The 27918-nt window shown below is 42.2% G+C and overlaps 3 protein-coding genes across 4 annotated transcripts; all 3 read left to right on the forward strand.

Annotated features, from left to right (window-relative positions):
* The first annotated feature begins 2363 nt into the window (after positions 1-2363).
* slc2a11b (solute carrier family 2 member 11b) lies at positions 2364-15990 on the forward strand. Of its 2 annotated transcripts, none has more exons than XM_061673328.1 (12): positions 2364-2467; positions 7200-7298; positions 7440-7600; positions 8511-8635; positions 8728-8857; positions 9763-9911; positions 10162-10355; positions 10534-10644; positions 11512-11613; positions 11718-11793; positions 11889-12016; positions 15616-15990. In XM_061673328.1, the coding sequence occupies exons 1-12, from the start codon at positions 2426-2428 to the stop codon at positions 15808-15810; spliced, it is 1512 nt and encodes a 503-aa protein (XP_061529312.1). In that variant the 5' UTR covers positions 2364-2425; the 3' UTR covers positions 15811-15990. The 2 variants fall into 2 exon arrangements, with proteins under 2 accessions (XP_061529312.1, XP_061529311.1); XM_061673327.1 differs by lacking the exon at positions 2364-2467 and adding an exon at positions 6621-6931.
* A 696-nt stretch (positions 15991-16686) lies between these two features.
* Positions 16687-24239, forward strand: rbm19 (RNA binding motif protein 19). Its single transcript, XM_061673329.1, has 24 exons — positions 16687-16818; positions 16907-17089; positions 17177-17290; positions 17390-17431; positions 18127-18355; positions 18573-18838; positions 18919-18978; positions 19082-19160; positions 19273-19344; positions 19450-19656; positions 19756-19886; positions 19991-20118; positions 20191-20287; positions 20387-20497; positions 20578-20775; positions 20844-20913; positions 20996-21138; positions 21209-21269; positions 21430-21509; positions 21610-21665; positions 22758-22874; positions 22969-23074; positions 23180-23300; positions 23395-24239. The coding sequence occupies exons 1-24, from the start codon at positions 16783-16785 to the stop codon at positions 23475-23477; spliced, it is 2790 nt and encodes a 929-aa protein (XP_061529313.1). The 5' UTR covers positions 16687-16782; the 3' UTR covers positions 23478-24239.
* Positions 24240-24489: 250 nt separating this feature from the next.
* plbd2 (phospholipase B domain containing 2) lies at positions 24490-27583 on the forward strand. The gene is made up of 12 exons (XM_061671680.1): positions 24490-24745; positions 24849-24942; positions 25049-25207; positions 25382-25482; positions 25564-25778; positions 25928-26022; positions 26155-26315; positions 26440-26535; positions 26601-26672; positions 26761-26913; positions 27014-27176; positions 27252-27583. Exons 1-12 carry the CDS (start codon positions 24561-24563, stop codon positions 27420-27422), a joined length of 1665 nt encoding a protein of 554 aa, XP_061527664.1. The 5' UTR covers positions 24490-24560; the 3' UTR covers positions 27423-27583.
* Positions 27584-27918: the final 335 nt, after the last annotated feature.

Genomic DNA, 27918 nt, shown 5'->3' on the forward strand with positions numbered 1-27918 from the left:
GCTGTTTTAATTGTACTTTTATTTTTTTTTCTCTTTGTTTTAAATCTTTATGAGCATTTTTTTCCCTTTGTTATTAAATGCTTTTAATCATGTAAAGCGCATTGAGTTACCTTGTGTATGAAATGCGCTATATAAATACATTTGCTTCACTTTGCCTTGTTTTACTCTGCTGTCTCCAGTCAGGTCGCCATTGCAAAAGAGCATCAATGTTCTCAATTGCCTCACGTGGATAAATAAAGGTTAAATAAATAAATCTTATTTATTATATTATATTCATTTATTTATTATTATTTATTATGAGAATGCATGTTTTTGGAATGTGGGAAGAAGCCAGAATAAGCACAGAAAATCCCAGAGAACATCCAATATAAACTCCACACAGAAAGACCAGAGCTGTGATTCGAACTCCGAACTCCGAAAGACATGCTAACCCCTATTCCACGCTTGTGTATTGAATCAATTCTCTCATTTTTGTTAACTTGCCTTAATTATTATTAACATCATCATCTCTGTGGCGGAAAAAAAAGTGTAAATACAATTTTTGAAACAGCTTTATTTACTGTATATGCATGCCTAATTCTGGTTTGGCGTTATTGTTTTAAACATAACTAAGAAAAGACGAGCAATGTCTTGAAATTATTTATCCAAACACTGTGCTTGTATAAGAAAACACAGTAATATGGGAAGCACAACACAAACATACAAATTCCATTGAGCTCTCGTTGAAGGTCTTGTGATTCTCAGCGGTTCTTTTATTACAAATCATTTATTGTTGATTGTGGGCTGTCTGTTAATGACACGGCTTTCTTGAAGCTTTTTTCATCCACATGAGTTATTCTGTCTGGTCTGCTGACGAGCCTCAAGGTCTCTTCGTTTGCAGACAAAATCATCAGACCATTTCTCATAAAATGACTAACGTAAACGTCTTAAATTCTATGCGTAGTAATTATTTTAGTTTGGATTTGAATTGGAAATGGTTAAACTTCCATAGTTACAAAATGACATATCTGACTCGATTACAACTGCGCGCGGAATTGCATGCTTATCAAACTGGTGGTCTGCGTACTGAACAAGTCAGCGTCTTTGTGGTCTTGTTTCCTTTTTGATTTAGTTTGAGTAGCTGGTTACCATAAGTGATGTCATCATTTTCCCTTTCTGTCTCAGACCTTAACCTTGTGCTGAAATCGGCGAGTCTTCAGTCTTCTCCAAGTGCCAATCCTGTCTCACATTATGATATCCATCCATCCACTTATGTAGCAACACCTGGAAAAAACCCATGCAAGATGCCAACTCTACACAAGTATTACGGGTGGGGGGGGGGGGGGGGGGGTTGCAATTTCAAGTTGCTCTAGTCCGCATGCATCGTGTACGTTTAAGGAAACCTAATAATAAGTATACACATGCATGCTGTATAAACCAATGTTTCCTAGGTGTTCGAACTTCTGGTAACACTTCTCTCAGAATGGGGGCAGCCTCGCTTCTTGAATAATTGTGTACACCGATTGTTCATGCGTTTTCCCGAACGTCTAAGATTTCAACTTGTTTCATCAGTTCATATACACAAGTTCATTTCATGGTTCCCTTGTTGAGCTCCAGTTTAAAAATGTGCCGAAATGAATGTAACCTCGCAAAGGATTATGGGGATTATGGGGAAACTCGACTGCCTCGCAGAATTTTTTCTAATGAAATCCAGATGATAGTTTAGGATTGTTGAAGGTCTTGCTCAGTATTGTTTGCATTTTTTCTTCATCGGTTGACCAACTGCCCTCTTGTTTTGCCAGCTATTTGTTGCTCATTTTAATTATGTTATTATTTACTTATTGTCAATATTTCTGCTCTATTGTCTGTTCTTTTATCCTATTTTGTTTCATGGCCTTGTCTTTTCTTTATCCTTGTCTTTTTTTCCATCAATTCTAATAAATTCTTGAAGCACATATTGTATTACTTAGTTTGTTTTGGGAAAGAATATGCAGTTTTCCATGGATCTTCCTTAACCGCTTTGCTCCACCCAGGTTTTCTTCTTTTGTTTTGTAATAGGCAGCAGATTGATTTTTTTGTTTTTTTTTCACAAGCTTCTCTCTCGACATAAAACAATTTAATCGACATGCAAATATGTTTTTCTTTCCGAATAATCTGCAGCAAAGATGTTTAATGTCAGGAATAGATTATTACATCTCTCCTTCTATTAACAGTTTTGAAAAAAAATCTCATTTTCTAGTGTTCCTTTTCTGGGTCAGAAATCACAAGCCTCAGCCCCAACACTGCAGCTTGAGGGGTTACCAAACCACCACCACCCCGCCCCACCCCCCACCCCCTCCGTGGTGCTGGGATCATATGCTGCACCTTGCGGCAGCATTCCATTGTGCAAGTTTTTCGTCTGATCGACGCTTAATTTGAACATAATAGCTGTTTTGGTACTTTGACCATGGAGCTCAGTGAAGAACCACCTGCTGTATCAAAGAAAAAGGTAAGTCAAAATTCCAGATGTAGTTGCTGAATGATATTTAATTTGATATATTTTAGACATGGGTTGCTGTTAATTTTTTTTCTCAAGTTAAGGAATTTTAATTAACTTTACTGAAAGGTATTGATTTTCTTGATCAGACACTTGTCCTTCCTATGATCAACCGAACATAGCAATTAATCAAAAAATATTCATCCTCCTTTCATTTGGCAGTCAGTGAGTCATTGGAAATTCCAAACGAGATCCGGTGCCGTTGTGTTGCTCTGTGAACAAAAATGTAAGCGACAGCGCGCAAGTCTGCAAAAGAATGCTCTACCTTTAAAAGTGGCGTGATAATAGAACATAATAACTACATTATGTGTATTCATTTTGTTATTCAATGAGTAATCAATTTGACTCGCGTCTGCAAAACTCTCCAAAACGTTTTCGTATTTTTAAGCAATTTAAAGGAATTTGATAAGATGCAATTAAATACTTTTTTTTTTGGGCCGGGCGGCATATAGTGTATACCCAAAGCCACTTTGTTGTCTCTCTTCTTCCGTTAAGTCAACTATTGTGTAGAGGGTAACCAAACAGTTTTGGCCATTTCTGTGTCAAGCCAGCTTCTTATATTAATAGCTATAATAGTGAAACTCTGTCTTAAGGAGATGATTTGAAGACGTGACGTTCAAAATAAGTTACCTAATTAGGTAGGTAGTTCGTAGGTCGTCATCCATCCATCCATTTTCTACCGCTTATCCAAGGTTGTGTCGCGGGGGCAGCAGCTTTAGCAGGGACGCCCAGACTTCCCTCTCCCCAGCCACTTCATCCAGAGTTCTTCCGGGGGGATCCCAAGGCGTTCCCAGGCCAGCCGAAGGATGTAGTCTCTCCAGCGTGTCCTGGGTCGTCCCCGGCGTCTCCTCCTGGTGGGACGTGCCCGGAACACCTCACCGGGGAGGCGTCCGGGAGGCATCCGAATCAGATGCCCCAGCCACCTCATCTGGCTCCTCTCGTACTCGAAGGAGCAGTGGCTCTACTCTGAGATCCTCCCAGATTACCGAGCGAACTGCTCCAGTGAGAGTTGGAGATCACAGCTTGATGAAGCCAACCGAACCACATCATCTGCAAAAAGCAGAGATGCAATACTGAGGCCACCAAACCGGACCCCCTCTATGCCTCGGCTGCGCCTTGAAATTCTGTCCTTAAAAGTTAGGAACAGAATCGGTGACAAAGGGCAGGCTCCAACCCACACCGGAAACGAGTCCGACTTACTGCCGGATATGCGGACCAAACTCTGACTCCGGTTGTACAGGAACCGAACAGCCCGTATCAGGGGGTTCGGTACCCCATACTCCCGAAGCACCCTCCACAGGACCACCCAAGGGACACGGTCAAACGCCTTCTCCAAGTCCACAAAACACATGTAGACTGGTTGGGCGAACTCCCATGCACCCTCGAGGACCCTGCCGAAGGTGTAGAGCTGGTCCACTGTTCCACAGCCACGACGAAAACCACACCCTCCGGTCCCCCTTCTTAAAAAGGGGGACCACCACCCCAGTCCGCCAATCAAGATGCACTGTCCCCGATCTCCACGCGATGTTGCAGAGGCGTGTCAACCAGGACAGCCCTACAACATCCAGAGCCTTTAGAAACTCAGAGCGAATCTCATCCACCCCCGGGGCCTTCCCACCGAGGAACTTTTTAACCACCTCGGTGACCTCAACCCCAGAGATAGGAGAGCCCGCCTCAGAGACCCCAGACTCTGCTTCCTCATGGGAAGGCGTGTCGGTGGAGTTGAGGAGGTCTTCAAAGTATTCTCCCCACCGATTCACAACGTCCCGAGTCGAGGTCAGCAGCGCCCCATCCCCACTATAAACAGTGTTGATGGTGCACTGCTTCCCCCTCCTGAGACGCCGGGTGGTGGACCAGAATTTCCTCAAAGCCATCCGGAAGTCTTTCTCCACGACCTCACCGAACTCCTCCCATGGCAGAGTTTTTGCTTCAGCGACCACCAAAGCTGCATTCCGCTTGGCCAGCCGGTACCCATCAGTTGCCTCAGGAGTCCCACCGGCCAAAAAGGCCCAATAGGACTCCTTCTTCAGCTTGACGGCATCCCTCACCGTTTGTGTCCACCACCCTCACGATACGTTTGGGCCTGCCACGTCGGACCGGCATCTTCCGCCACCATCGGAGCCAACTCACCACCAGGTGGTGATCATTACAACAAGCTGGCAATTTTTTGACTTGAGTTCGTTGTCACATTTCTGTGGGGCCAATTATGTATTACTCGTGCACTCACTGTAGTTGTCTCGCCATGCTGCACTATTTGCATATACTGGCCACTCATGCCAGAGTAGCATCTGCTCCATTTGCACACTGATTGAGGAGTATCTGTAACATTTGCACAACCAACATTGTCCCAGATGATCGCACTACTCGTCACTTTAAACCGCATACACTCCTTGAAGTCTCGGCGCCCTTTGCACAATGGTCATTGCACCGGACTATTGCAATATTAGTCGTTCGAACTGCTCTAAGTGCTAGAGGACTCTGCATCTTTTTGCACAATTGTTTTTTGTCAATGTCTTTATGTCCCCAAAGTGTTCTGTAAATTGACTGTCTGTTGTACTAGAGCGGCTCCAACTACCGGAGACAAATTCCTTGTGTGTTTTGGACATACTTGGCAAATAAAGATGATTCTGATTCTGATTCTGATTCTGATTCTGATCAGTTGACAGCTCCGCCCCTCTCTTCACCCGAGTGTCCCAGACATGCGGCCGCAAGTCCGATGACACGACCACAAAGTCGATCATCGAACTGCGACCTAGGCTGCCAAGTGCACATGTGGACACCCTTATGCTTGAACATGGTGTTCGTTATGGACAATCCGTGATGAGCACAGAAGTCCAATAACAGAACACCGTTCGGGTTCTGATTAGGGGGGGGGTGGCGTTCCTCCCAATCACGCCCTTCCAGGTCTAACTGTCATTGCCCACGTGAGCATTGAAGTCCCCCAGCAGAACGATGGAGTCCCCAGCGGAAGCGCTCTCCAGCACCCACCCCAAGGACTCCAAAAAGGGTGGGTACGCTGAACTGCTGTTTGGTGCATAGGCACATACAACAGTCAGGACCCGTCCCCCCACCCAAAGGCGGAGGGAGGGTACCCTCTCATCCAGCGGGGTGAACCCCAACGTACAGGCGCCAAGCCGGGGGACAATAAGTATACCCACACCCGCTCGGCGCCTCTCACCGTGGGCAACTCCAGCTATCACTCACCCATTCAAATTCTAGCACATATTGGACCATCTCATGATGGCACACAGCATGTTTCATCTAAATCTGTTGTCACATCTAATAAGAAAAGTCCTTCAAAATCTGTGTGCATGACTGTCATTAAATACAAAATATGAGTGACATAAAGAATCCGTGTTATCATGCAACCAATTCACATTTTACACGCACTCAACCATTCCGACATGTCACACATAAATCTAATCCAATTCTTGTGGAGCATTTCTGAAGAACAGCCTTTTGAAATTTGTAAGTGTGACCGTCACAAACTACAAATTCAGAGTGACGAAGATAATCACGTTGTCACCACTCAGGTCATTCCACTTTTGCCTGATAGAATTTCAGAATAAAAGCTTTTAAACACATATGTTACTGTCATTAATTTCACATTTTATTGTCAAATACAATTAATGACTGAGGACTTCTATTCTGGATTTTAATATAATATTTGAATAACACTTCCTGGATGTCATTCTGGGATGACTCGCATCTGTCAGAAGTGGAATGTCAATTTGCAGTAAACAAGCGTCGCAAATGGAGATTTGAAGGGCCTCCCAACTGAAGGAAACTTCCCGTATGCCATCGTGGAATGGTCTTGTAACTACTGTATATCTGGTACAGTTGAGTGATAAAGTTTTGAATTTCACTTTGAAATGAGAGGAAATGACACTCATATGCAGATTCCCCCAGGCTTTTATTCTGAAATGGTACATTAGAGCTGGATGAGACCTCCTGGATGGTATCCTGGGATGGTCTAGTCCGCCAAAGCTGAAATATGTTGAGTGAAAATAGGCTGAGGAGGGGCAGTCAAACGTGCACGTGGTACTGTCAGAGGTCACTTTTTGGCTCAACGAAGTACTGGAGCTAATCTTTCCGAGGAAATCCGCCTGCGCTGTATCCAAATTTCATGGCCTCATGCGAGACATCTTCATCAAGTGGGAAGATATGTCGATTGTTCACACGCTGCAGTTGCATTTTTCGCACAAGAACACTTTGTGTTGTTGCAGGATAAAAGCAGCCCCTTGTTAGATTCAAACTCTACATGAGGAGAACGCTCGGTGCACGCGCAACAGATACTTCGGATACTACCGGCGCACAGCAGCGTAAGCAAAAATGGCGAAACAAAATTGGGAAAATAACTCTGAATATACCCCTTTGTTAATTAAAGAGGCCGAAGACAAAAAGGGGGCTTTGAAGGTACGTGAAGTATTTTTGTTAAGCTGTGTGAGCGTGAGTTTATGCTTACTCTGAGAAGAAAAATGTATGCGAATCAAATGTTATGAGAATAACGAGGGGGGAATAGTTCATATTACAAGATAAAAGTCGAAAAAAAATCCCATTCATTTTGTAGCTCACTATGTTTTGTTTGTTTGTTTGTTTCATTTCATTGTAGGCCTACTCCTTAAGAAACAGTTTGGTCAAATATTCTCTTTTTTTTGTGTGCATTTCTGCCTTTCTCTGACAGCTCCCAAACAAAACCCTTCTTCTGGCTACGTTTGCTGCTTGTATAGGAGGGACCTTCCAATATGGATATAATGTCTCTGTCATCAATGCACCCACCAAGGTAATGCTGCTGTATTTATGTCCATTTTCAAATGTTGATTATATTTATTATCCTCATCACCTGGCTGCCACACTGATAATGGATGGATGGTATTTTTTATTTTTTTTAATTTCTCTTTTGTGCCATGCCTTATGTTTGTAGTATGTGCAAGATTTTATCAACCAAACATGGACGGAGCGTTACCAAAGCGACATTGCAGCTGGTGTCCTCACTTTAATGTGGTCCACTATTGTGTCTGTATTTACCCTTGGAGGATTAATTGGAGTTTCAGTTGGAGGAACGCTGTCTATAAAGCTGGGAAGGTATGTTTTTGTTTTGTTTTTTGGTTGTTGTTTGTGGATACAGCTCTTGTATTGGATCTCATGAGATTGCGATTTTAAAACAAATATAATCGTTGTTGACAAACAATTTTCATCAGTTACTGATTTCAAAACAAGTTATCCATCCATTTGTTGTGTATTCGTAATACACTGGCGAACACAATTTTTGTTGAGTTAAGTCTGACAGCTGTTTTTAACTCATTTTTGGGTGCAGAATCCAAAACTGATCTCAGTTTTTCTCTATCACGTCAAGTTTTGGAACAAAGTGAGAACAAAGTGGAACAAAGGAAATATATACCAACGTAAATGAAACACTAAGATGGAATAGTTACAAGCTTTGAAAACTAATAAAACAGCTTAAAACGACATAGAATTTACAATGGTATGCCCGTGGTTACAAGGTTAAGAGAAAAGCCAGCACAAATCCTCTTAATTCCTACTATGCTAGCTTTCTGTTTGCAGATATTACTAGAACTGACCTACTGGGAGCTGCACACACCTTTCACCGTCTCAATTGTGACTGCACAAACAAGTTGCCACGTAGCTGTAGAGGAGTCCAATCGTAATCAGCTGGCAAGTCTTATTACAGCTAATCCGTGGAATTTTGCTTATCTGGAGGGTAAACTGTGGAGAAAAAAACTTGACGAGCTAGAAAAAAAGTGACTGCAATTTTTGTTTTAATCAGCATAAAAATCAACACGTTTTTTTTTCTCAAATTGTTCCCCAATGTTGTGTATACAGTACATTTGTATATGGTTTCACAGTCATAATGGCCCTCTGAGGGAAACCACAACTATGACGTGGCCCGCCATAAAAATTAGTTTATCACCCCTTTTAGGCTAATGATGTTGTGTGAACATATAATACAGGTCATATGTCTATGTTGCTGCAGGAAAGGGACATTGTTAGTCAATAATATTATTGCCATAGTGGCCGCCCTGGTGATGGGTTTGAGTTACCCGACGGGAATTTTTGAACTCATCATCCTCGGACGTCTTCTCATTGGATTAAATTCTGGTAAATTGTACTCACTTACAGTTCAAATGAAAACATATGATTTTTATATGAAAAGGTTATCAGTGACTTTAATCCATGTGTTATTTTCATAGGTATTGGTCTTTGTGTTCAACCTTTGTACTTGTTGGAAATTGCTCCAACATCCATCCGCGGCCTCATGGGAATGGGAACCTCTGTTTTTGTGACTGGTGGGATCTTCACTGGACAATTGATGGGCCTCAAGTACAAATATTTAATTCTTTTTTTGACTGGAAGATATTGAATATGTTTAGTAGTCTTTTAAATACCACATGGGAATACAGGGGTGCCTTGAGATAAGAGTTGTCTTGAGATATTTTCTTCCATGCTTGTATCTCAAAACACTAGGCTCTCAAATCATCTCTCCACATTAAAATGAATGGAATGCCATCAGACTTTCCAGCCTCCCAAAAAAACTACATTAACATCTTTAATGTGTTTTTTAATAGGAAAAATAGGGCTCTGTAAAATTGTACTTTACAAAAAAAAAAAACTAATGATGTAATTAAATAGAATATAAACATGATTTGCTTCAATTCAATGGACATTGTTCTGAAAATATAATACAGAAATGCATACTGTATATACATGGAGACAGTCTCAGCCAGTCAGTAAGCCACGCTAATATTAATTGTTTTCCCCACAGTGTATGCCTGTGAGGATGTTATTGTCATCTTTCTACATCTGTTGGTCCACCGTCGGTTTTCAAACATCTAACTCTAACCGTCATGCTTAAGCGGTTATGATGCCACAAGACTGACGCTATTCATTAGCCTGTCTGAGGTGTTTCCTTTTATCTGTTCGCATCAAATAAATACACAAAACGTACTGTCATTTCCTTTCTTTTATGATTAGTTTGGCAGTAAACCTCAACCGGGAGTGTCAATAAACAGCTTTTTTTTTTTGGGACGCTATCTGTGAAACTGCTACTTGTTGTGAAGTCAGTGAGTTGAGTTCACTGCCACCACACAGCACTCGTATCTCAAATATTGGCTCGCAAATCAAAGCAAAACATGGGCCGACTGATGGCTCGTATCTCAAGGCACCACTGTATGTGTGAAGTGGTGGTGCAAGAAGGATGTGGCTCCAACATCTGTGTGGTTGAACAGAGAGCTGCTGGGTAAAGAAGAGTACTGGCCCATTCTGCTTGCCACCACATGCATCCCAGCGTTCATGCAGCTCCTGATGCTACCCTGGTTCCCGGAGAGTCCACGCTTCTTGCTCATTGACAGAGGAGATTATGGGGGATGCAAAAAAGGTGAACAAGACACTACACATGCTTCAGCTTGGTTCTCTCTTTGTCCTTAAAAGTTCTTATCAAGTGCACATTCCTGTGGTTTACAACATTAAATGTAGGCTGTCTTAAAAATCATCGGAGGCCAGAGAGATGTAATTTCCCTACTGGGGGCATCATGTGATCACGTGCTTTGATGCAGTGAACCTTATGTTTAAAAAACAAGCGGAGGACAGCCTTCACCACATGCTGTGCATCATCTGCTTGCATGCAGCCCTCAGGCAGCTCCACGGTGCAGCTGATTGTGATAGTGAAATGGAGGACATGGAGAAGGAGAAGTACAGTCAAGACCAGGATGGATTCCAGGCCAAGAAGCCATGGGAGCTGCTCGCAGACCGCAGCATACGTTGGCAGCTTCTCAGCATCGTGCTTATTAATTCTGCTCAGCAGCTGAATGGAATCAACGCAGTACGTAATGTACTGCCTCTTTCACAACACTGGACCTATTGTGCATTGCTCCAAATGCCGACTTCATACTCAAAATTACAATGTGAATCCCAGAAACAGTCTTCATTTGGCTAATATATTCCTAAATTAAGGTCCATTGGAGATTTTTATTTGTTATCCTCATCTGTTTTTGCTGCAGATTTACTTCTACACAGATTACGTATTTGCACAAGCAGGAATTCCCAGTGAGAGAATACCATATGCAACAGTTGGCACTGGTGCCTGTGAATGCATCACTGCTTTGACCTGTGTAAGTATTTTCTTCTCCTTAGTTCTAGGTCAACTGCGTAGGCATGCTAGACAAGTGGTGAACACATCTGCCTCACAGTTCTGAGGTCGGGGGTTTGAATCCGGCCGGTGAAGCTGTCGTTGCCATGGCAACACTTGATCATCTACTTTGGCGCCACATTTTATATTATTGATGGACCAGACAAGGACACCACTCGCGGTTGAAGCACTAAAATAACAAGCTAACGGTACTGTTCAGAGTTGTATGCAGTCTTTGTACAAATGTTGGCACAAAACACTACTAACTATGACAAGACAGTGTTTATTTAAGACATGACCCATTCAATCATTCATTCATTCGTGCATTCATTTATTCATTCATCCAGTATATTAATTTGCCTGGCTCACAGAAACACTCACAGAGAATTACGGCTGAATGAAACACTAGAATGCAAAGGCTTCTGGTTTTTCTGACGCATATCTCTTGAAAATGATTAGCTACAGCAAGTCACAAGGCATCATGGCTGGACTCAGTCTAATATTCAGCTTAATCGCAGTTAGTGGTGTGAAACTGTGCAACAGGCATTTTAAAGTCATATTTTAACATTCTTAACCTAAAAAAAAAAAAAAGCATTGCTTACTTTAAAAAGTAAGCTTCTTATCATTTTCTCAATGAACACAATTTTCATGATGATTAGACTCACCAGTGGTTAAATTCTTGGGGCTTGGAATTTGTTTTGCTTTGCTGGATCTTCATTTTGTGGGGGTATAACTGTGTTACGGAAGTGCAGTACAATGGAACAACATGGACAAAAAGTAGCATGAAGGACTGCGAGAAAATGCTTCGGTGCAGTGTCTTCAGGTTTGTCATGTGCTGCGTGTCTCACAGGGTTTGCTCATCGAGCATCTGGGACGGAAAGTGCTCATTACTGGTGGCTACATGCTCATGAGTTTGTGCTGCATTTTATTCACTCTGACCATTACCTTTCAGGTATTGAACCGCACGTATAGTCATTGTAAACAAATCATATTTTATTTGTGTCATGCACTTTCATTACTGTATGTGACCTCCCTGTCTTCTCGTATTCCTCTCAGGAGGTCAGTCCAGTTTTTCCCTACCTCAGCATGGGATGTGTGTTTGCCTTTATTCTGAGTTTTGGATTAGGGCCAGGTAACAATTTGCATTTGTGTCATTTCAGTCCTTGCCAGAAAATGCTGCCCACATAAACTGACATTGGTGTCTTTTTTTTTCTTCTTTTTCAAAAGGTGGTGTGACTAATATCTTGACAATGGAACTGTTCACGCAAAACGCACGTCCTGCAGCCTACATGATTGGTGGCTCCATAAACTGGATCAGTTTATTCTTTATTAGCATGATTTTCCCTTTTATTGTGGTAAGTAGCCAACATGATGTTGAATCTCGGACGCTGGTCACTTCCAGATCTGTTCAGATTTCTATTATTCCACAAAACAATCGTAGACAGAAATAATCTGTTTTAGAGTCAAACTATGGCCATCAATAATAAAAATGAATCCATTGTTTTCAATTTTAATGGAATCTTTTCCAGGGCCAATTCTTGTTTCGGTGTCCCAAGGAATTTGTCTCCGGTAGTTGGAGCCGCTCTCGTACGACAACAGAGAACACTTTGGAGACAAAAAGACATTGACAAAAAACAGTCACTGAGCAATCAAGGGTTGCTAGTTATCTGGTAATGCCGGTACATTTTTTTTTTTTTTGACAATTGTGCAAAAAGATGTCCTCCAGCACTTAGAGCAGTTCTAATGACTAATATTGCAATAGTCCGGTGCAATGATCATTGTGCAAAGGGCGCCGTGACTTCAAGCGAGTACTACGATAGTCTGGGACAATGTTGTTTGTGCAAATGTTGCAGATACTCCTCAGTCAGTGTGCAAATGAAGCAGATGCTACTCTGGCATGAGTGGCCAGTATTGGTCAACAACAACAGATATGCAAATAGTGAAGCGTGGCGAGACTACCACAGTGAGTGCACGAGTAATGTATAATTGGCCTGACAGAAATGTGACAACAAACTCAAGACAAAAAAAATGGCAGCATGTTGCAATGGAATTGTAAGTCAGCTGTTTAAGAAGTTGATTGCAAAAGGGCAGAAGCTGTTGGAATGTCTGCTAGTTCTAGTTTGCATTTATCGGTAGCGCCTTCCTGAGGGAAGGAGCTGGAAGAGCTGGTGACCAGGATGTAGAGGGTCCAAGAGGATTTTGCACGCTCTTGTCTTAGTTCTGGCAGCGTGCAAGTCCTCAAGGGCGGGTAGGGGGGTACCGACAATCCTTTCAGCAGTTTTAATTGTCCGTTGCAGTCGGAGTTTGTCCTTTTTTGTAGCAGCACCAAACCAGACTGTGATGGAAGAACACAGGACTGATTCGATGACCGCTGTGTAGAACTGCCTCGGCAGCTCCGGTGGCAGACAGTGCTTTCTCAGAAGCCACAGGACGTACATCCTCTGCTGGGCCTTTTTGAGGACGGAGTGGATGTTGGTCGCCCACTTCGGGTCCTGAGAGACTGTAATTCCCAGGAACTTGAAGGTCTCGACAGTTGACACAAGGCAGCTGGACAGCGTGAGGGGCAGCTGTGGCGAAGGATGCCTCCTGAAGTCCTCGCTCATCTCTACAGTCTTGAGCGTGTTCAGCTTCAGGTTGTGTCGGCCGCACCACAGCTCCAGCCGCTCCGCTTCCTGTCGATATGCAGACTCGTCACCGTCCTCGATGAGGCTGATGACATTGGTGTCATCTGTAAAATTCAGGAGTTTGACAGCCGGGTGTGCTGAGGTGCAGTCGTTCGTGTAGAGAGAGAAGAGTAGCGGAGAGACGACACAACCTTGATGCTGCGTGTGGCTGAGGTGGCCTCCCCCAGCCTCACCTGCTGTGTCCTGCCCATCAGGAAGCTGTAAATCTACTGGCAGCTGGCAGGTGAGACGCTGAGCTGGACAAGTTTGGATGAGAGGAGTTCAGGGATGATGGCGTTGAACGCTGAGCTGAAGTCCACGAACAGGATCCTCGCGTAGGTCCCTGCTCTGTCGAGGTGTTCTAGGATGAAGTGCAGTCCCATGTTGACTGCATCATCCGCAGACCTGTTCGCTCGGTAGGCAAACTGCAGGGGTTCCAGCAGGGGACCTGTGACGCTCTTGAGGTGGTCCAGCACGAGGCGTTCAAAGGACTTCACAACCACAGATGTCAAGGCGACAGGCCTGTAGTCATTTAGACCCGAGATTGTAGGTTTCTTGGAGACTGGAATGATGGTGGAGCGTTTGAAACAGGATGGTACTTCGCACAGTTCCAGAGATCTATTGAAGATCTGTATGAAGACCGGAGCGAGCTGGTCCACGCAGACTTTGAGGCAGGATGGGGACACATGGTCTGGGCCTGCCGCTTGTATGAAGACCGGAGCCAGCTGGTCCAAGCAGACTTTGAGGCAGGATGGGGACACATGATCTGGGCCTGCCGCTTTGTTAATCTTTTGTTGTTTGAAGATGCGTCTCACATCGTGTTCGTGGATGGTTAACGCAGAAGTCAGAGGTGTGATTGTGGTCGGTGGTGCGTCCGGGTGGGTGTGGGGTGTGAAAGTGTCCTTTTCAAATCTGCAGTAGAAAGTATTCAATTCGTTGGCTAGTGTGCTATTGTTTTCAGCTTGGGGTGATCGTCGCTTGTAGTTGGTCAGCGATTGGAATGCATGCCAGACTGATTTAGAGTCGTTAGCGCTAAACTGTTTTTCCAACTTTGCTGCATAGTTCCTCTTTGCACTTTTAATGTCTTTAGTCAGCTGGTTTCTAGCGAAATTATACAGGGCCCTGTCCCCGCTCTGATATGCGTCCTCCTTAGCTTGGCGAAGCTGCTTAAGTTCGCCAGTGAACCACGGCTTGTTGTTGAATGTGGGAAATGACTTTGTTGGTCCACATACCTCTTCACAGAAACTGATATACGATGCGACAGTGTCCGTATATTCATCCAGGCTGCCGGCTGAATTTTCAAAGACACTCCAGTCTGTGCAGTCTATACAGCTTTGAAGTTCCATCTTTGCTCCATTGCTCCACTTTTTCACTGTTTTCACCATAGGCTTCGCGCATTTAAGTTCTTGTCTATATGTTGGCATTAAGTGAATTAAGCAGTGATCAGACGAGCCCAGTGCTGCACGAGGTTTGGCACGGTATGCGTTGAACTAATATAATTTGCCATGAAAATGCTCTCCTGAGTGGGCAATAACAGAGTGGATATATTTTTGTTTAAATTATGAGCACATGTTGTTTAAATTATGAGCACATGGTGGACCTTCACTTAGCAACACGATTAAGTTAGAAAGCAAAAATATTTCGAATTTCTAAAAGTTTTTTTTTAAGTTGATAATCATGGGGGCCTGTGTGGAGTTTGCATGTTCTCCCCGTGCCTGCGTGGGTTTTCTCCGGGCACTCCGGTTTCTTCCCACATCCCAAAAACATGCATGGTAGGTAATTGAAAACTCTAAATTGCCCGTAGGTGTGAATGTGAGTGCAAATGGTTGTTTGTTGATATGTGCCCTGTGATTGGCTGGCGACCAGTTCAGGGTGTACCCCGCCTCTCACCCGAAGATAGCTGGGATAGGCTCCAGCACGCCCGCGACCCTAGTGAGGAGAAGCGGAACGGAAGATGAATGATGAATGAATGAATGAATGAATGAATGAATGATAATCATGGACTCAAAACAAACTGTTGAAGGTTGCTGCGACTCTGACTGGAGTACGCATTTAAGAAATGGTGCCAGGCAGTAATGCATACACACGTTATCCTGCTTTCGAAATGTAAAAGATTGAGAGCCTTATCGTTCACTAAAGATCTCAGTCAAATTTGGAACTTTACCACCACAGGGATAATTTTAGAGCTATGCAGCTGTGCTCTTATTTTTGGGGGAGCTGAATTACTCGTGATGTAACATTTGAGAATGAGTCAAACTTGTGTGGACAGTACTTGTATTGTGTTTTCACAGATCGGGCTGAAGCAGTACTGTTTCCTGGTTTTTATGTCCATCTGCATCTTGGTGGCACTTTACATATTCTTTGTCATTCCTGAAACCAAGAACAAAACCTTTCTGCAAATCCAGAATGAGTTTAAGACAGGGAAGGAAAAGAAGGGCCAAACCACTGATGGCTCCGGTGTGACACTGTTGGCAACCTCAATGTAATATGTACTGTATAGCTCATTGCTCTCAAGTGAAGAACTTTTTTTATTATTATTATTTGTTAAAATGCTGCCTTGTTTGAATTGTAACATAAAATTCAACGTTTTGTTACTTAAATATATTCTTGTTTACTGCAGTTTTAAAAAGTGGACTGAGATTTGCCAATAAAGTTCTCAAAACTGGCAGGAGATGTTTGAATTTTTGAGTGGTGAATTTAGGAAAATAAATTAAAGGATGCTTTCACATGCATCTACAATTTATATGAAGGAAACAGGCAAAACAAAAATTAAAACACACTGTACACATGACACACATCATATAAGACACATATATTTTGAAATTGGCATTCCCCAGATAAGAATCCAACTGTGTGTGTAAGTTTTCATTCTAAATTGGAGATTTACAATAGAGACAACCAGGGGCCCTGTAAGGGGGGTAAACTTATTGACGATTTCAAGGGCCCTTGACAGAAAATTCTGTCATCTGTAAGATTAGTTTCATTAAATTTGAGTTTTTTTAATTGATTCTTTAAAATGTCTTTATTCATGTTTTTTGTTTATCTCATTTAATAATTGGTTGATTAATATATTGTAAATAATACAATACAAAATATTAGTCAAACAGTTTTACGCATTTATTTAATAATTGGTTCATACATTATATGAAATTACTTATAAATAATACATTAGAAATACGTGTATTATTAGTTATTCATTCAAATTAAATATTGCACATATTTTACTTCCACATTTCAACTTTTTATCTACGAATGACCTGACCCATAATTTAAATACATGCTCAAGTCCACTAGGTGGCGTTATCGCAACGAAAGGCAAATTAGGCGATGGCCAAGAAGAAGAAGAAGAAGAAGAAGCCTAACTCAACATGGCGACCTAGGAGGCTTCCACGCTCGTTTGTTGACAAATCTCCATTATCAAAGTTTTTGTTTCATTTGAGGGTTTGCAGAGCCAAAGTATGTCGAGACTCATCGTTAAAAATCTCCCAAATGGGGTAAGTAATCTGCCTGGATCCGGGGGAAAAAGGACAGCTAAACATTACGCACGGTGTCAGTCGATTTGAACGTGTAACTTGTGCTCAGATGAAGGAGGAGAGGTTCCGAGGGATGTTCGCAGCCTTTGGGACCGTCACAGACTGCACCCTCAAGTTCACCAAGGACGGCAAGTTCCGCAAGTTTGGCTTTGTCGGGTTCAAAAGCGAGGAAGATGCGAATACTGCGTTGAAACATTTTAACAAGAGCTTCGTGGATACATCCAGAGTGACTGTACGTTGTCGAGGGCCTGTCGTCAGCTTCACAAGCGATTTTGTATTTCCGTGGCCATTGGCGTGACACTTTTACGCTCCGTTGCAGGTGGAGATGTGTAAGGCGTTTGGTGACCCCAGCAAAGCGAAAGCCTGGAGCAAACACTCGCAGAACTCTGAACCAGACAAACCAGTCACAAAAACTAAAACTGCTAATAAAGAGGTGGGAAATTCATGGCGTCCATCAACAGAAGCAGTAATGGAAGGAAAAATTGAATTGTTGGTTATTATATTGCGTTGTAATTATATGCTATAATTTTAGGAGAAGAAGGTGAAAAAGGAAACCATCAGTGCACTGGGAAATGTAAGTTGCTTTCAATCAGGTTTTTGTTTTGTTTTGGGAAGGCAAAATTCTGCGAAATAGGAACTCATTGGACACAACATTAGGTACACCTGCACAGTCTAAGGTCAGCCTAGTGATTCGACCGAACACCACCGGATTGTCCCGCATGGTTGTGTCACCGGTGAATAGCGTCAGATATAATGGCCAATCCAAAATGACATGTTGTCATATAGCATGAGCTTTCGAAACAAAAATAAACGTTTCTGAGTATAACGTGAGATCCAGTTGTCCGCCGCCAAGCTTTACCAATACAGTATATTATTGTATGTATTTTATTTCTTTATATTTTGGGGAGATTGTCCCGTTCAATCACGTTTGGTACCCCGGCTTCCTCCCACATTCCAAAAACATGCTTCTTAGGTTCATTGAAGACTCTTAAATTGTCGTTTTGTGAGATTGTGAGTGTGACTTTAGTTTGTCTGTATGAGCACTGCAATTACATGACAATGAGGCCAGGGTGTATCCTGGTGAGGATAAGTGATATAGAAGATGCATGTATTGGAAAGGTATACCAAGTGTTGTGGCTGATGAGTGTATTACAGAATGGAACGTTAAATCTTTAAGCTAAATGACATTGGAAGTTTAAACCACAACAACAACACCTACTTTCGGTTTAATTCCAATCCTAACCTGTCTAAATCCATCGTGTCCATCAGCTGGAGGAGGATGAGGGGTTTAAAGAGTTCCTGTCGGTGCATCAGAATCGAACCCAAGCGCCGACATGGGCGAACGATACAGCGCAGCAGGCGGTCGACCCCGACGGTGGCAAGGCGAAGCGCAAGAAGCGGCCGGCTGCAGATGATTACCTCAACTTTGACTCTGACCAGTCAGAGGATGAATATGAAGAAAAAGAGGAGGAGAAGCAGGAGGACAGTAAAGATGACTGTAAGTTATAATGAAGGATTTTGATAGATGATCGCTATCCATCTCAAGGAGTAGTTGCTCAAAACTTGGACAAAATAGAGCACATTGCAAATCAACAGATTTCCCCAACTGTCTTCATATTTGTGGGCTGCATCCTTTGCAAAGTACCGGTAGTTATTATAGCCAACAAAATGCAATCTGGTAGTGATGATGATTATTTTTTTTTTTTTTTTTACAGGCACCACTAAAGAAGCTCTGAAGTCCAGCCTGTCGGATATGGAGTATCTGCGCTCAAAGGTGGTGCGAACTGAGGAAGACATGGATGAATGTGAAGAGAAGGATGACAAGGGACAAGGGGATAAAGTGGAAGAGGATTTTGGACCTGCACAGCTCAACGACAGTGCTTACGAGAGCGGAGACCGAGATAAAGCCCTCGAGGTGAAAACCTCTGTTTCCTCTGAGAACAAGAAGCAGGGGAAAGCCAAGAAAAATAGGAAGCTAGAGGTGACAAATCTGTTTAATCTGCACTTAAATAAATGACCTTTATTCACTTCATTGTACAGTTTTCCCGGTTTTTGTTCCAGATGGAACCGACAACAGAGTTCACAGTGAAGCTGAGAGGAGTCCCATTCAATGTTTCACAGGTGAAGACACTTCCAATATTTCTAAAGGTTTATGTCTGAAGGGAAAAAAAATATGGCACTTTGAGGTTAACACCCCCATGATGTTGTCTGATCATGCAAATAGCAACAAATTAGAGAATTCATGACGCCACAGAAGCCTGCCGCCATCCGAATTGGAAGAAAAGAAAGTGGCAACAGAACAGGTATTCAATGGGGAGAAGATTTTCTTTTCCTGTACACATTGTGTGATTTGCTTACGTTTCCATAGATCTAAAACGCACATTTATCAACATAAAGGCCTTGTGTGTGTTTTAGGCTACGTCTATGTAGATCTTCACTCTGAAGAAGAGGTTGAAAAGGCCTTGAAGAAGAATAAAGACTATATAGGTGCGAGCTATAATCTCATGGTGCGAAGTAAAACGGGGCTCATGTTATCACGTGATCCTAATATACTGTACGCGTACGGACGTGCTTCTGCTTGTCTTTCTTTAGGAGGGCGCTACATTGAGGTGTTCCGTGTTGATGCGTCAGGATGGAACAGGACTGACCGAAGGGACAAAACAATTGACAGAAACTTCACCAGGAAGCTGAAGGAGGACGAGGAGGACGAGGATGTTGCGGAATCAGGACGACTCTTCGTCCGAAACCTCCCTTACACTTGCACTGAAGAAGAAATCAAAGAAATATTTTCCAAACATGGCAAGTTAAATATCTTCACAGATTTCCCGGGAACAGATTTCTGTTGACGTTTTCTCTGGCAATAATATTAATGCTCCCTTGCATTTTGTATCATTGTAGGACCTTTATCTGAGGTGCTCTTCCCCATTGACAATCTAACAAAGAGACCGAAAGGTTTTGCTTTCATAACGTACATGATTCCAGAGAATGCTGTGGCAGCTTTGACTCAGCTGGACGGACACATATTTCAGGTATGTTTGACATGATGCTATAGGATCTTATATTGTAGTGAATCACAGGAAGGTCAAAACAGCAACTCTTGTTTAACTCTCTTTTCTTTTCTTTTTTTTTTCAGGGCAGGATGCTTCACCTGCTCCCATCCACAGTGAAGAAGGAAAAGAGCGAATCTTCAGAAGCTAGTGGTCCGGGCTCCTCGTCTTATAAACGTCAAAAGGATTCCAAAAACAAAGCTTCTAGTTCCAGGTAAGCCATTCGTAAAAATGCTCTTCTGCTCTTTTGGTTTGCTGTCTTTTTGATTGAATTATTTGTTTTTAGTTCACACAACTGGAATACACTCTTTCTGGGCACAAGTGCAGTGGCCGATGCCATCGCTGAAAAATACAACACCACAAAAAGCCAAGTCTTGGACCATGTAAAAAAAATGATCCTCCAACATACTGGACTTTCAAACCTAAGCTGTGCTTAACTTTGAGTTTTTCTTAAATGTCATTTGTTGCCGCTGTCTGCGCAGGAGACGAGGGGAAGTGTTGCAGTGCGAATGGCTCTCGGAGAGACCCAGATTGTCCAAGAGACTCGCCAGTTTTTACTGGACAGTGGCGTGAGTTTAGATTCCTTCAGTCAGGTATGTTTTTAACGTCAGCACCTGCGAAATGTTGGGCACCTTTCTTCTCGCTTAAGTTGCGTTGTCTGCTGTGTAGGCAGCAGCCGGAGAGGAGCACAACTGTGCTTTTGGTAAAGAACCTCCCAGCCGGAGTGAGCGTGTCGGAGTTGGAGGCGGTCTTCTCCACTCACGGCTCTTTGGGGCGAGTGTTGCTGCCGCCCTCGGGCCTCACCGCCATCATCGAGTTCTTAGAGCCCACTGAAGCGAAGCGAGCTTTCGCTCGATTGGCCTACAGCAAGGTGTGTTTCAGTTTGTGTGTAGCGTGTGGGGGAAACTGCAACTTAGTGGGTTTGCCTCTGGACCACAGTTCCATCACATCCCGCTGTATTTGGAGTGGGCGCCCATGGGGGTGTTCGTTGCAGCCAAACCAGCACCAGGTACCATACCACACTCTCCTGTAGAGACACTTATTATTACGATTTTAAATGAGCAATACATGTATGGCTCTGTTTAAACAAGTGAAAGCAGAAGAGGAGAAGAAGCAACAGAAAACAGAAAAACAAGAAGAGGAAGAAGAGGAGGAGGAGGATGGGTCTCTTCCAGGGTCCACACTTTTCATCAAGAATTTAAATTTCAGCACAACGGAGGAAACACTTCACGAGGTACACTGTTTAAATTCATATTAATAGGGAAAACAATGTCCATAATTGCTTATTTCTTTGGTTCTTACAGACCTTCTCCAAATGTGGCAAGGTTAAGTCATGTACAATCTCCAAGAAAAAAGAAAAAACAGGTATTTACATCCATTGCTTCATTGTATACACCTCACTGTCAATCCAAAAAGTGGTAAAACGCAAATGCACTGGACCAATGCAGGTGTGCAGAAAAGACGATAACTGATTTATTGATTTATTTGAGGTTCTGTTTTAAACAATACTTTCTTTGACTTGCAGGCAAATTGCTTTCAATGGGCTATGGTTTTGTTGAGTATCATACGCCTGAGGCAGCACAGAAAGCCCTGCGACAACTTCAGGTATTTGGCCTTGTTTCCTCCCTGTCCTGTTGCCGTTGAAAACTTGCCGTCGTCTCGCCTGTAGGTCACATGACTTCTTTTTCTTTTGCACTCCTACCAGCACTGCAAAGTGGATGAACACTGCTTAGAGCTGAAGATTTCAGAGAGAGCTACAAGGTAAAAAATAAAAAGTGCCTTACACACTCACATGTCGGGACATGGTAACTGATTTTGACACCGTCTGTTGTATGGAGCGGACAAAAGCTTGATCCAAATAAAATCAAATCTGCAGACAAAGTTTTTGTTACCCTTCCATTACAAAAAAAAAAAAACACAATTGTGACTGAAATAAGTTGCCAAAACTGCTACTTGCCAAGGTAAATATTTACAAAGCACGAAACTTGGCCAACTTTGGACAGGTGAGACAAAACTGGAGCTTTTTGGCAAGTCAAATACCTATATGTTTACATAACAATGAAGCATACAAACAGAAGAAAATGTACCATTCTGAATGAGAACAGTGAGAGTTTCTAAAATCATTTGATTGCTGTGTTTGCTTCAAAAAGTTAAGCAACAAAATGATGGGAACCATCATTTTTGTCCATATGTTTTATTAGTTTTCTTCCCCCAATATGTTGGACCACAAACGTTACACCTGGTTTTCATGAGTTAGTTTGCACCTTTTCATTACTTCGGTTAGTTTTTCGTTCTTTCGGTGAACAATTTGGAGTTTCCCTTCTTTTGCAGAGGTTATCCAAAGAGTTTTGTCCATGAGTTTATGTTATATATAAATAATAAGATGGCTGGTGTACAGGTGTTGAGTTTCAACCATCTGTATTAATGTTATAATAAATAAACTCTTTAATGAAATCCAACACAATATGTAGGGTTTCTATAGTTATTTAATGGCCAATTCAGGTATATCATGTCATTTTACAACAGCTTAAAATTATTCAACTACGTAGCTCATCTGAGATCCTAAAATATTCAAACTTAATATCTATAATTTTTGTTTAGGATGGCACTGTCCAGTCGCTTAATTAAACTGTTACTATTGTATACTGTATAGTACACAATATACAATTGTATACAGTGTATACAATATGGCATTTTTTCAACATTATTTTTACAGGATAGACCAAATGTACTGTAATGTTAAATTTTGATTTATTTTATGTAATTTAGTTTTTTTTACAATTATGGAATATGCATGTATCGCTCCCACACTTGCTTATCAGACCTTGTGTTGCTGTCTTTCGCTTTGTGCAGGACTTCTGAAGTGTCATGCAAGAAAAAGCAGGTGGAGAAGAAGCAAACGGGATCCAAGATCCTTGTACGAAATGTCCCCTTCCAAGCCAGTGTCAGGGAAATTCGAGAGCTCTTCTGGTAGCAGCCACATAACACACGCAGCGTCTGTATATGACTCACTTTGTAGAGGGGCAATGAGTTGATCCACTCATTGTTGTGCTTGTTGTTTCAGTACATTTGGAGAGCTGAAGACAGTCCGCCTTCCCAAGAAAGCAGCAGGTACAGGGAATCATCGAGGTTTTGGCTTCATTGACTTCATCACCAAGCAGGATGCCAAGGTTTGGGCAAACACACTGCATTTCTGTTTCGAAGCTTCTCTTTCATGGACAGTGGTGAAAATGACCGTACATTATTAATAATAATATTCCCTTTTTTATGTTCAGAAAGCATTTGCTGCCTTAAGCCACAGCACCCATCTTTACGGGAGGCGCCTTGTGCTGGAATGGGCTGATGCAGAGGAAACTGTGGAGACATTGAGACGGAAAACAGCTGAACATTTTCATGGTAAATTTATTTTAGCTACTTACAAAGTGCCTGTGTGATTAGTGTAATCAAGATACTCATTCTGATTACCCTTATCGTCTATTGTCAATTTTAGTGGCCAGCAAAAAGCAACGAAAGGCTGAGGTTCTGGGGGGAATTCTGGAAAAGATGGAAACTCCAGATGATGCGGAGGACTGAAACTGTGTGGTGGTGCCTATATAGAGGCCAGCAGGAATTAAGGGGTTGAGAAACTGGTTGTTGCTCAAGCTGAAGGTCGCAAGTTTTATTCCAGCTACCTCACAGTCTTGTTGAGGTACCCTTGAGCAAGAGCCTGAGCCCACTGTTAAGTTGAATGTTATGACATCAGTGTGTGAATAAGCCATTCCAATACATTACAATACATGCCATCATCATTAATCGTTATTAAAGGATGGAATAAAGTATTGCAGAAGCCTTCAGTACCTGGAGTTTAAGTGTGAAGAACTACACCTTGAACAGTCTTGAACTAGTGTGAGAATCTACATAGACATCTTGAACTAGTATGTTTTTATTTAAAGAAAAAAAAAAAAAGCTTTTTGTGTAATAGGGATGTTTTATAGAATGATTTAAAATCTGTTTTAAATTTTAAAAAAATGTACAGTATGTGATCCTGTGTGCTGTTGTGTTGAAGGAGTTGACACTAGAATGTTTTATTTGGAAAGTAATGTTATGTTCTGGTAACCACAGAAGTGAAAATGCTGAAACCATAGGCATTTTACATAGATACCTCATTGAACAGGTTAACCTATGACACAGTTATTAGGAATTTTTACTCCCATGCGTGAAAATCTTTTTCATTATAGTGACAGCGTCACATATTTTGGTGGCTGTAGACGCTCATGAAAGCATCAGAAAAATACGTTGGTTTAGTGCGTACCTATATCTGAAACATACAAGGAGCAAACCTAATAAAATTAAAAGTTGCAGGTTGTTTTAGGTTCCTCTCTGTTTCCCAAATATACTAGTGAATGTGTGTGAATAGATAAAGGAGATATAATAACTGCACTCGCTAGGTTTTCATTTTATGAAGTTCAGTCCGATGTTGGTTTATGGGACGATTTTCCACATCCAATATGGCAGACGCGCAGCTACTGGTCACTGGTTCGAGGATGCGTTTCGGTATACATGTCTATGGCTGAGAATGGAATGACATCACATCCGAGCACGGCTCAAATCAGGTGATGAGGCCCCCCTTATATCACGTGACTTGTCCGCTCAAACATCGCCTACAACTGCATCGAGATGACTTTATTGTGCAGGCTTACCCTCGCGTTTACAATTAGTTGGGTTTTACTCAACAATTTGGTTGTAGCGGAAGTAAAAACGGCGGTTATTGACAAAAACACGGGGCAACTGTCTCTCTTGGATGGTTACAGAGAAGATTTTGTGGCCTGGGCTAACTTCACCGACGACATTCAAACTTCCGGGTAGGTTAATAACAAGGTTTAAAAACGCGTTTACTTAAAAATCAATGACATTGAATGGCGTTGTTCTGCATTCACCGAGTCCATTGTGTTCACATCTCATCAGCTGGGCTTTCTTGGAGGTGACCACTAGTGGTCAATATAATGACAGCATCCAGGCGTATGCTGCTGGAGCCGTGGAGGCAGCAGTCACAACGCAGGTCGGCCTGTAAAAACATTCCTCTACCAATGCTTGATTGCTTTGGGCCTTTTAAGATGTCATGTTTCATTTGCTGTAAAAATGTTTAGGTGTCATTTCCGTTATAGCTTATCTACAAGCACTGGATGAACAATCTCATGGGCTACTGCGGACCCTTCTCCAGACATTCTAGTTACTGTGATCGTCTTAAGACTTTCATCACTATCAACCTGCAATGGATTCAGGAGCAAATTGAGAAGGAGCCAAATTCATCTTACTGGTATCAGGTACGTTGGATGAATAAATGCAATGCAATGTCCTGTTCTGTTGTTCAGAATCATTAAATAGGCCACATAACATTATTGCCATCCTTAGAAACAAACATAAGAGGAGGCTCAAAATAAAAACCACAGGAAACGAATCGGGCTCTTTGAAATTACTGTTTTTATTTTGCATGGCAGGTTCGCCTGGCTCTTCTTCAGCTCAAAGGTCTGGAGGACAGTTACAATGAAGAGCTGGCATTTCCTTCTGGCCCAATATCCTTTAATCCATTTGGTTTCCTGTAAGTAGATGTCATTTGCATGAAATCCAACAAACAAAATTCTCACCAAATGACTTTGCCATGCCTTACATTACCAATCAGACTCTTCCAAATGGGCGGAGATCTGGAGGACTTGGAATCAGTTCTGAATAAATCCAGCCTGACTCGACCAGTAGGATCTGGCTCATGCTCTGCTCTCATTAAGCTGCTGCCAAATAATAAGGATCTTCTGGTGTCACATGACACCTGGAGCACCTACCAGTCAATGTTGCGCATCATCAAGAAATACACCTTTGCCTTCAAAGTTTCCCCGTTAGGTACTGTCTTCACTCTTGTTGTGTATTTAGTAAGCTTAGAGTCATGTACATTGTTTTCAAGGGTGACAAGGAGACATTATGAAGTGAAATTTTACAATGTATATTAAGTTAACAAGGAGCACTATAATAAATGCAATTTTTGTCCCCAGACAATCTTATCCTTCCTGGTCGGGTCCAGGCCTTCTCTTCCTACCCGGGATCTATTTTTTCCGGAGATGACTTTTATATCCTTAGTAGTGGCTTGGTAAGAGCTTCTACTAGCAGTCGTGATACAATGTTATCCTTTTGCAGGGTTTGGATTTAGGGGGGGGAGGTTTAGCCAGCAATAGATGGATGTTAGTGTTCCTACTTTGAATTATTTACCATGTGGCTGCAGGTTACCCTGGAAACCACCATTGGAAACAGCAACCCTGCTCTGTGGAAGTTTGTTCAACCCACAGGCACGGTGATGGAATGGCTCAGGAACATTGTGGCGAATCGTCTGGCAGTCACTGCTAAAGCCTGGGCGGAGTTATTCAGCAAGTACAACAGTGGCACGTGGGTTTCAACAATTATTTAGCTCCTTAAATGCACAAGTTGCTCATTTCAGGATCACACAAATCTTGAATAAAGAGTAAAATCAAGATTTGGATTTTCAATTTGGACTATACTTGCTTTGAAGGTACAACAACCAGTGGATGATTGTGGATTATAACAACTTCACTCCAGGCAAGACCGACATCGTGGAGGACCTCTTTCTCGTGTTGGAGCAGATTCCGTAAGTCTACTAAGCTTTATTTTGTTTGGTTTCCAATAAGATATCCCTCCCCTTTTACATTACAGGGGTCAAATTGTTTACACTGATAAAACAGAAGAATTACTTGAGAAAGGATACTGGGCAAGTTACAACATACCGTAAGTATGGATCCATAATATTTGTTTCATGCGACTTACCTGTGTTTGCTACTTATGTGTATTATTTTTGGACCATACGTAATTGTAGGTATAATGAGGACATATTTAATGCCAGCGGCTGCAATGAGCTGGTGGAAAAGTTTGGCTCATGGTTCTCCCTGGACCAGAATCCCCGGGCTCAGATATTCAAGAGAGACCAGAAAACTGTTACAGATGTTGCCTCCATGATGCGCCTCATGAGGTCTGGACAATGATACAAAATAACTTTTTGTATAGTTCAATGTATCGTAATCTGTGTTATCCTTTCAGTTGTATTTTTGTTGTTGTTGTTGTCTGTTTAGATATAATAACTTTAAAGAAGATCCCTTGTCACGGTGCCAAGCCTGCAATCCACTTGAGAATGGAGAGAACGCCATCTCTGCTCGCTCAGACCTAAACCCGGCCAACGGCACGTACCCATTTGGCGCCTTACGACAAAGATCCCATGGAGGAACAGATATGAAGGTATTCATGGTTTTTACAATCTCCGAGTCGATTTATCGGCCTTTCCGAAAACACACCGATGTCTGTTTTGTGCAGATGACCTCCTACGGGATGTTTCGTCGGTATGAGATGCTGGCCGTAAGTGGGCCAACGTGGGACCAGGTAGCGCCCTTCCGATGGAGCACATCTCCGTACAAGGACCTGCTGCACATGGGTCAACCTGATATTTGGGCATTTAAACCGGTTAAAGTCACCTGGACACCTTGATTGAAATAATGCCTTACATAAACGTGGTTGTGCGGAAGCACAGTGGACGTTTTGACAAAGGGAAACAATACCATAAATGCAAGGTTTCTCAGGATTCTCAGTGTGTTGATTATGTTCTGGATCTTTTGCATTACTTGCTCAATAAAAGCGTAGAAGTGAGATTTGAATGTGAGGTAATATGAAGGACAACACCTCGCCTGTACGATTGTAAAATCAAATTGTTACATTGGTTTGTTTGATCATGTTTGAATTTTTTTTTTCATTCTAAATGTACGTGTAAATCATTATGGTTTGACAGATATTTTGATAATCATAATATACATCTTAGATTTTTTTTATTTTTTTTTAAACTGTCATTACTGCCTTGTTGTGACTTGAGGTCAATTTCAATTCATTCTTTTTCAATAGTGTGTAGCTAAAAGATGTTCAGACCAGGAACTATATGCTGCGAATGAAGATAATGAATTATTCTGGTGATACATTTTGGTTATTAAAA

Source organism: Phycodurus eques, chromosome 3, assembly GCF_024500275.1.
Source record: "Phycodurus eques isolate BA_2022a chromosome 3, UOR_Pequ_1.1, whole genome shotgun sequence".
Classification (NCBI taxonomy): domain Eukaryota; kingdom Metazoa; phylum Chordata; class Actinopteri; order Syngnathiformes; family Syngnathidae; genus Phycodurus; species Phycodurus eques.